At 24.1% G+C, this 10644-nt stretch overlaps 1 protein-coding gene across 1 annotated transcript; it reads left to right on the top strand.

The window, feature by feature from the left end:
- The first annotated feature begins 663 nt into the window (after nucleotides 1–663).
- Nucleotides 664–10618, top strand: LOC129981081 (dolichyldiphosphatase 1-like). Its single transcript, XM_056091729.1, has 8 exons — nucleotides 664–977; nucleotides 1915–2015; nucleotides 4680–4764; nucleotides 6034–6130; nucleotides 7394–7492; nucleotides 7680–7808; nucleotides 9979–10068; nucleotides 10286–10618. The coding sequence occupies exons 1-8, from the start codon at nucleotides 899–901 to the stop codon at nucleotides 10323–10325; spliced, it is 720 nt and encodes a 239-aa protein (XP_055947704.1). The 5' UTR covers nucleotides 664–898; the 3' UTR covers nucleotides 10326–10618.
- Nucleotides 10619–10644: the final 26 nt, after the last annotated feature.

The raw sequence follows: 10644 nt of genomic DNA, 5'->3' as shown, positions 1-10644 counted from the left end.
GGAGAGGTTAGATAAGAGATCATAAGGTTAGATAAGGGAGAAATATTCACGCTTTTATTCTCATCGAAAACTCCTCGCATTAGCAATTCCAACAAATTTGCTTGAAGCTTACATTAGATTTTTTTTACTTTGTAGGCGAATCTTTTATCGTTGATATAACTGGACAATAAAGAAACCAAGATTTTACTCTCCTCCAAAATTCTTTACATCAGTAATAGTATGTTTTACTCATAAAACACGAGATATTTCGTAATATCGTTACACCAGTAGTAGGGGTGCAAATCTAAAAACTTTTGGGGAAACAATGTCCATTTTAGGGGTTTTCTGTCATTTTAATAATCTATAATGTTCCATTTTTATAATGGCATAGTATCATTAGAATGAAGTTTCCAACGCTTTATTGTAGGTGAACTTCATCACTATTCTGTGACCGATTTCAACTTGGTGGACGAGGCTGCTGTCTAGGGTCTCTAGGATAAAAAGTGGCCCCAAACACATTGATTTAAAAAATATTATCGGTTTTGTTGCCGAATAAAGATGTTGATAAAAATATAAATACTTTATATGCTATTTTCTAAGCCTTATATCGAATGTTAGAATTTTACATTATCTCAGCTTGAAATGAAGTGAAATAAAAAAAGAAAACATAACATTTCATCTCAATCAGTTTCTGTATTCGTAGAACCGTGGGTCGGGGGGTCAATTCACTAACATCAACGAAAGTTTTGATATACCTTTGAAGATTTAAATTTTACTTTTTTATAATAACATTTTTTCGTGAATTGCGGAACCAAAAGATCCATATGATAAATTATTCTCTGAATTAAATATATATTGATACATATAAACTAATAATGCGTCCGTTAAATAAGTAAAATTATGCAATATTTTATATAAAATGGAATCTGCTGATTCGTATGAAAAAAAGCACATGCAATGGACCTCACTAGCCATCAGCCATGTGGAGTATCAAACTGGTATACTTTAAATTATCATGTCCGATATTGATTTATTATGTCATTTCATATATCTATGTATATTTATTAATTTTATAGTTATTTATTTGTTAATCATTTTAATTTGCTAATGATATAAATAAATATCGAGCTTTAGTGGGCAGAATTAAATATTTTTAACGTTTTAAAAAATCACTACATTTTCTAATATTACCATTAATAAATAATTTTAATTAGTGTATTAATTTTATAAAATCATTTTAATTTTTTTCTTTGGACTTTCACGTTATATATTAAATATTGCGACTAGAATGTTTCTTCCAATGCTGAGTCTTTCTATATAATCATTAACCCAATAGTTTTGAATATGCTTCTATTAAATTTCATTATTTTTGAATAAGTAAATGGCAATAAATATTTTTTAGGGTATTAGGCGAAATATTTTTTAGCATTTTATTATGAGTGATTACTAATGAAATTTTGTTTCAAATATTAAATCTTGAAAAAAATTATTTTGGGTATGAATATTATTATGCATTATTATCTTATCAAAAGGGAGAATTTCCCGTATATTAAAGAAACTTGAGAAAAACTGCTTTATTTTTTTTTTCACGATTTCTAAGAGTTTTAATAAAATAGTCCTCATATCTGCATGTTTTTTTATGACCTGAATGTGCCCTTTTCAATATAAAAGTAGAATTGTTCATCAGATTCAAACTTAAATTTCAGCACTTAAAAATATATCTATACAATATATTCAAAATTTACTTACTTATTCCATTCAATTTTTTAAAATGGTAATCATGATGCAATTACAAATAGAACAATTAAAATTAGATATCAAAAATTATTTATTTATATTTAATAAAATTCAAAATCAGTTATAAGTAGTATATTTTTTAAATTTGTTAAATCATGATTATTTTGAATTCAGAGTAAATTGAATTTCTTTTTGCAGGAGATTTCTTTGGTAAATTATTAGCTTTGACAAGTTTGTGTCCATTGGCCCTGGTTATTGCATTTGCTACACTGATATTATTTAGAAGAGATTTGCATACCGTAAGTTTATTTAAATTTTTTTCATTAGAATTTTTTTTTTAATTTGGAAAGTTTTTAAATTAAAATTCTTGAATGTGATTATTAATATAATATTAAAATAGATGTCAAAATTTTAATATAATTAGCATTAAAATATTTATTGTAATTTTCTATCATAAAAAATGTATTTATTTAAATGATTCATTTTTAAAAAGTGATATAATTTGGCATTACATTTTAATACCAAATCCTTGATTTTGATTTGTTTCCTTTTTGATAATTTTCTTTGATTTTGATTTGCAGAATGAATTAGAAGAATGTGTCTATAATTAAAAAAAAAAAAACTTTAATTTAAATAAGCTTGTGGCAACATTATATCAACATTACATAGTATTGAAAATATATACTTCACTTTATGTTAGTATTTTTCATTTCTTAAGTAATATATTAAGAATTCTAATTTTTTACTTTCCTATATGAATGCAATTCTAATTGTTTCTTCCATTGTTGCAAATTTAATTTATTTGCAAATTTAATTTTTTGAAGCATAATTAGTCATTAAATTCTTATTAAAAAGAATAAGATAATTTCATATTTTAATAACATTTTTAAGGTGCCTTATAAATTTTTAACTTATATCTTAAAGTGTGCAAATTGCATAAATGCACAGCTTCAACATTATTTTGCAAAGCTGTTAAAGAAAACTATCTGTTTTTTAATTCATTGTATTGAATTTTCATATAATACCTTGTTTTGTGCTAATGAGTTTGAATAGTGGTTTGGCAGTATTCCAAAAAGTAAAACTCAAAGAATAATGTTCTAGAGTATAGATTACTACCAACAGTGTTTTTATTGAAGGTAAGTAGTAGATTGCAGGCATAAAATAAGTAACTTATAACATAATAAACATTGAAAGTGAAAAGATACCTGGCTTATATATATAAAAACTGCTTCATATTTTCGTACTTCTTGGTAACAAGGTGCATTCCTTTACATAACCGATGCTCTCCTGTCAATGATGTCTGTCCTCTTGTAGCGCATGATTATGCCTCACATGAAATGCTAGTAACTTTTATCTTCATAAAATATATAAACCATACACTTCCAAGAAACTAATCGATTTTGACTAATACTTCTCACAGGCATGTTTATATTTTGTCATATTCAGCATGCATTTTCTTTATTTCATTCTCTCTCTTTTTATTACTGCCATTCTCTTTTTCAGTGGCTATTGATATCTGTTCAAGTTTCTTTGATATAATGCATGATTATATCCTTCCTGAATTACTAGTATTGCTTCAATATAATACTTGGACCATATATTTTCAACAGTTTATTATGGATTTTGGTTTCTGCCATTCCCTGGACATATTTATATTTGTCATATTTAGTTTATACTTTCTTTTTGTCCATATGTTCTTCAAACCTGCCAGACATTGAATGGCTCTTGTCAGATCTTTTATTTAGTATTGTGCTGACGTCATCAATACAATGTGTGTTGTGAAGAACAAATTAGTCGAGGTAAAACCCTTGCATAATGTTGGCCTCTTGTTTGTATTTTTACTTTTAATTTTATTGAAGGGGAAATGAAATGAAAGAAAACAAATTTCCCACTTTCTTTCATATATCTGTAATATTTGAGTTGTTATGAGTTTACTGATGCAAAAATATTTTGGTAATTCAAGTTCTATTTGATTATAAACAAGTTATTCTCTTATGTATTAATTTAACTATATATTTTAATTTTTAAATATAATTATTTTGCTTGTTTAAATTAAAACTGGCATGTGAATAAATGGTTTAACAAATAATAATAATGGTAAATAGTAAATGGTAATAATAAATAATAATGGTAAACAAAAATTGGCATATTAAAATAAAGAAGTAAACCATAAAAAAAGCATCTTCTATTCCATACAAAACAATTCAATTGATTCTTCAAATTGGTTTCTTCTCATGTAAGATACTGAATCAAATATTGAAGCATAATATTATTTAAAGGGCTTACATCAAATATATTTTGAATAGTTTTTGAAAATAGAATAATCATCATTACTGATTTCCTACATCTATTTTTTTTATAGTTTTATTGAGCATATATTATAATAGCATTGTAGCTTTAGCAGATGTGGAGAGATAGTGTATAATTTCGATTAAATGGGGATAATATCAGTAATGTTGAATGAGGGGTTTTACGAGATAATTAGATATGTGTTTCTAGTATTTGTTCAGAGATTTTATAGTCTTATCTGTAGACACTGCATCACTAAAATATAAAGAGCATATATTTTTTTCAATCTATTGGCCGCAATGAAATAACATTAAAATTTTTACAGAATATTTAAAATGCTTGATTTAATTTCATGCTTCAGAAAAACAAAATTAAAAACATTATAAAGTTATATTTATTACCACATGAAAGTTAATGTGATATATAATTAAGAATGTACAATACAAAATTCTCTCTGGAGTTTCTAAAATTCGCTGTGTATATACACATATACAATGCAGCTTTATAATGTAAGATAATTTAGATGAATATTGCATCGTGCATTTTATGAAGATTTGCAGTCCTTTAATTGCTGCTACTTCAAAACTGTAACTTACATAAAACTGTATATTAGTATATATACTTATTAATTAATATGCATACACTTTTAAAATTATAATTATATTATTTCACAGATCACGTTCTTTTGTGGGACTGTACTAAATGAAGCTATAAATTGGATATTAAAACATACTATTAAAGAACTGCGTCCTTGTCATGGTGAGTCATAATCATGATAATTTTGTATAAATTTAATGCTTTTATTCATTTACTTTGTTGGCTTTTAACAATAGTTAAAAAATTTTTTAATGTTAAGGTTTGTATTATTTTGAAGGTACATTCATGTTCCATGTCAAAACATTCATGTTTGAACTATTTTATGAAACAAATAATTTATTGTGTAAAAGAGCAAATAATATTATATTTATCTTTATTTAGAATAATATAAAAAAAATCATTATTTGAATTATTTTAAATGCTATCTAGAATTTCTATTAATTTTCCCTTTTTTTTCATAAAATTTTATTTTTTAAACATGGTGTTGCCAAACAGAATTACAATTTTGCCATATTGCAATGCTTACAGAAAATGTATTTTCATGCAAATTCCTTTCTTCAGATTTTGATGAGGCATAGTTTTTATTTAGAAGTTACCAGTGATGCCAACTTTAAAGAAAGAATCAGATACACTGAAATTTTCTAAAGTTACTTCTACCTACCGATTACTTCTACCTTTCGATTTTAAATAAAGTTAGTATTGTATTATTTTTCTTAATTAAAAAACTTCAGACATGGTTTTGACTTCATATAAAGCTATTGTTTTAAAGAAATATGACAAAAGAAGTGCACATGGGAATATATTATTCTACAATATTTGTTGTAAATTGCAGTTTTTATTAGACTTTAGATATTAAATTGTAGAGGAAAAAATAAATATTTTTTCAAATAAATTATTTTTGAAATCCTACATTGAAATATAAAGACAATAGTTTCACTTTTTTTTAGGATATTTTAGATTAATTGTTGGATGTATACTTATTATACAAATGGCAATTTCATTATTAAAATATTTAATTTATGCTATATCTTTTATATATTTGCATTGTGAAAACAGTATTGCTTTTATATATTTCTTCCATCACTGCCTGTTTCAATACATTTTGAAACATCCAATTGTTGAATTGTTAGCATTTCTCTACGGCTAAATATATAAAAAAAAATCGTCTTACTTTTTTTTTTTTTTTTTCTGAAGAGCAAATTTTATATTAAAAATAGTTTTCCCATTTTGTAATTAAAAATTTACATTTGTTTTGAATTAATAAATAAATATTAGAACAAAAATTGAGTTAATGTTTAATATGATTATTAGCTGCTGAACGACAATTTTTACTTTACGACATATATAACTTTGAATGTGTTAGTGGATACATGGAATTCATATATTTGAAGCTATATTTGTCATTTTAAGATTTCCTGAATTTCTTTCTAGGAAGAGAAATTCTTTTTTCTGAATATGGTATGCCATCAAATCATGCACAATTTATGTGGTTTTTTGCTACTTACATGGCATTTTTTCTATTAATTAGGTAAGATATATATTTTTCATTCTTTTATTGGCAATTATTGTACATAATTCACAATTGTTTATCATTTTCATCCTGCTTTATTAATCTAAATGGAACTTTTTGACATACTCATTAACTTTAATGTAAACATAGATGGTCTTTTCTTATTAGTAATTCTTCTGTTAAAATACACATAATAAATTAGCAATATTTATTCTGCAATGGCTAGACTTAGTTAGATAATGGAATGTTATTTTTATTGGTACTTTGTTGTTTAATTTTTGCTCTTTTCGAAGACTTATTCCAAGTAACTGCCAATTTTTCTTTTAAAAAAATTAAAAATATTTACAATGTAAAGTAAGAAAAATTTTGGAAACTTCAAATGGAATTTATAAATTAAATTCATTTGATTCTGTTTAGTAATCTTGATATTAAATTGGAACAATGTAGTGATTTTTAAAAAGGCACTTGATTTTGAAATTATGCTTTTCATTTTTAAAGTCATATATATGTTGATGAATCAATGTTGAAATTTATTAATAATTCCCTTTTCTTAATATTTCGTATTTTGTTAATTTGTATTCTTATTCAGCCTTTTTATTGCATTGTTAAACCTAGCGAAAAATATTCTGGAATTATTTTATAATCTATTTCTATCTACAAGAAATTTATTATTGTATACCTATTAATATTTATGAAAGTTTAGGTTGAATGAAAGAAGATAAGTAAAATAATCTTTAGTATTATTTGAAACTTGAAATTAATCAATTCACAATCATTATATAATTTGACAATATATAACACAATATAAAAGAATATTATTAATTTCATGAATAATTAACTTTTAAGCAAAGCACATTTTATATATTTCAGATCCAGTCATAATTATAGTACTTTCTGAGTACACTAAAATATTTATTATTAGAAATGTTTGAAAAATTTAGGTTTTAAGATTTTTCTCTTTGATGTAATGGTAATCCCCCTCCTCCCTTCTTTCTCTCTCTCTTTCTGTGTAAAAACAGATTTCCAAGTTTAAATAAGTTTTTAAAACATGCAACTTAGTTTTCTTGTACAAATTTAAAGCATCATTGAACTTTTTTTAAAAGTATATCTGTTAAACATAAAAATTTGAATTAAAATATGTAGAGTAGTATTTGATCAATTTTCTTGTTCGTAATTATATTTCTATGTATAATGCAAAGTGAATGAAAGTGTGTATTTAGTGTATAGTAAAACCTAGTGCAGTTTTTGTTTAGAACTTAAATATTTATTTTAATTCTATAGATTACATCATGGCAATAGCTCATACCCATTAGAAAATGCATGGAAATACATCGTAACAGTACTAATTATTTGTCTTGCAGCTGTTGTTACATATAGTAGGTAAGAATATCACTATTTCTTATATTTTCTTTTGTTCTTTGAATGCAAGTGATTGAAGAGTACTATCTAAATTTAACTGAATTGTGGTTTATTTCAATCTTTTTTATAATATTATTCTATAATTTAATTTCTAAAGAAATATTTTTTTAAAAATTTGTAATAAAACTAATTATTTATTTATCCCTAGAATTTACTTACAATACCACACATGGAACCAAGTACTATGTGGAGCTGTTTTAGGTATATTCTTAGCCTGTATATGGTTTTTTATTACACAATTAATGTTAACACCTTTGTTTCCCATCATTGCTGCATGGTAAGTTGCTAAAATTATTAGTTCTAATTTAGTATGATATTATGAACTAAGTAACTTGTTTAAATATAGTAAATAGTAGCTTTTTTTATTTGTTCAGGTACTTTAATTATTTAAAAAATATTTATGAATAGAAATATTGTAATATTATAAAGTAAAAATAATCTTTACAGTGAATTAGTAAGTGGTAATTTTTTAATTTCCAGTAATGTGTAAAATTTGTTGAATTCAGTCAGAAACTCGCTTTTGAAAAATATTATTTTCGGTAGTTCTTATTTCATTTGTATAAAATTTTGTTTCTTGTAATTTTTTTAAAAAAAAATATTTTTCAAAATAATAGATATTTCATTTTGTATGCAATTAACCTTTTATACTTGGAAAAGTAATAAAGTACGTATGAAAGTTTTATTATTTCCAGAAGTGAACAAATATTTGTATAAATTAATACACAATTTCTTAAAATTAAAAAAAAATAAAAACATTAAATGGTGCTTGAAAGGACTCTTTTGAGTAAATATATATCATTGTTCAATTACTTTATTATTAAATGTATCTAGAAACAGTAAAACCCATTAATTTTATCCAGAGATACTATCTTGTAACATTTCAATACACTTAATGATTCCTCAATTTTGTCATAATATAGTAGAAACGTTTTATGGCAATATACTTTAAATTTTCCTCAATCTAATAAAAATAAAATATACTTTTGCTTTCTCATTAAATTTTATATATTATTTAAATGCCTTTACTTATAATAAACAAAGCAAATCCTACCTTACGACACTTTTTGCTTAAATGAGTCGGACATTATTGTTTACCACTCGTGTTATTTATGATGGTATGAATTCATAAATCACCATATTCTTAACATTTCTTGAATGATGAAAACACTCAAAATTTAATATACAGTGTATCTTCAAAAATTTTGAAAAAAATTTCCTTGATTTATGGATAGTTTTTATATTAGTTTCCTGGCCTTCCCCTTTCTCGATCACTGTATGTGTACTATACATTATTAAAAAGATTTGTGACTAATTAAATTTTTAAAAAATAGAATGAATGTCCTAATAAAACTACTAAAACAGCATATACATCTTACATGGGGGAAAAAATGGAATTTGTAAAAAAAATATCAAAACTACATTTTGCAATGCAAGTTAAATTATTTTAACAGTAATTATAATATTCATTTAAAATTTTATAGCAGTTTAATAATTAGAGCTTTTTGTATTTTATTTAAGTACAGAATTGCAGCATAAATATAAAATTAGTATGATTATATGCACCTAATAATATATTATTTTAGGAGATTAAAAAAAAAAAATGCCAAAATATTACTTTGAATCTTTTTTCTTTAGCAAATTGTAAATTATTTGCTCTAATCAAATACTTATCTTTTTATAAATGAATTCCGAAATTCCATTTATTATTATAAATAGTGTTACATGTGAGACATTAATTTAAAGAAAAATTAACAGATACTTGTTTAAAATAAAATAATCACAAATCAATTTTTCCCAAACCTAAATATTAATAAAAAATAACCATTCATGTTTTTAGTGAAAAAGTTTTAAGACTTTTTCATAAAATTTTGAAGCTTGCAGTCTTCAACTTTCATGTAAAGTTTTTTCCCTTACATAATTTACTTTTAGTTTGTGCTGAAACTGCTTCCATTTTTTCTTCTCTTTATACTTTTATGAAATTAAATTGCATTCTTTGTTTAAAAGCTTAGATTCTAACAACTAAAGCATCCCTACTTTTCTGTTTAACAATGTATAAATAAAGAAATGTTTGGGCATTAATAATCCAGCATCCTATTTATAGGACAGTTACATTTAAACTCCTTTTAAAACAGAATCCTTTGTTTCATTTAGTAAGTCAATATACAGTCAGAAATAGGTTTCAGTTGGCATTTGTCAATTAAAAAAAAAAGCTTTTTGAATTAGAGCAAGGAATGTCAGTTATCTTTATTTATCTATAACTTATCATGTATTTAAAAAAAATTAACATTTTCTGCCCAAAAATAAATTTTATCCTACCCAAATATTTTCATAAAAATTCACTTCACAATTACCTTAATCTTAGTGTTTTTAAATCATATTTTACTGAAATTTATGTTTTACAGTAAGTTGGTATTAATTTATTTCATGGAAAATACATTTTTTTTTAGGCCCATTAGTGAGTTCCTTATGTTAAGAGACACAACACTCATTCCAAATGTTATGTGGTTTGAATATACGTCCCATCGAGCAGAATCCAGGTAGGTGTTGTGATACAGCTGCCATTTAAAATCATATGTTTCTTAGTTTTTATATGTAGTAATTTCAAAAAAAAAATTTAAATTCATTGAAATCAAGTATTATGCATAAATAAAACATTTTATATTTTTGATAGTATTTATAATTTAAAGAGTTTTAACATAATTTAATGGATATATATCAGGTTAGAAGGTTCTAATATAATTTTTTATTTTTTAGAACAAGACAGCGAAAGCTAGTGTCCATGAAATCTCAGTGAACATGTGTTTAGCTCAACTATATATTCTATTATGTTTTTTGAATGTATAAATATTGCCACTGAAGTTTGCTTGTTTTATTCTTGATAATCCATTTGTTTCTTCATATATATATATATATATATATATATATATATATATATGCTTAGAAATTTGTCTACCTTTTTAATTACTGTGATCATTGGTTGTGTGTCTGTCTGGTCATGTTTAATAACTAAGGTTTTTAGAGGCCTATCGCTCATTGTTACTTGTACATTGTTAACACAATTCAATAAACTCAATGCATTTATATTAAGCTATGTACCTATTTTTGTTATAAAC

The sequence above is a fragment of the Argiope bruennichi genome, chromosome 8 (assembly GCF_947563725.1).
Source record: "Argiope bruennichi chromosome 8, qqArgBrue1.1, whole genome shotgun sequence".
NCBI classification, from domain to species: domain Eukaryota; kingdom Metazoa; phylum Arthropoda; class Arachnida; order Araneae; family Araneidae; genus Argiope; species Argiope bruennichi.
The sequence above is the reverse complement of the archived record's forward strand: the minus strand, read 5'-3'. Positions and strand labels throughout refer to the sequence as shown.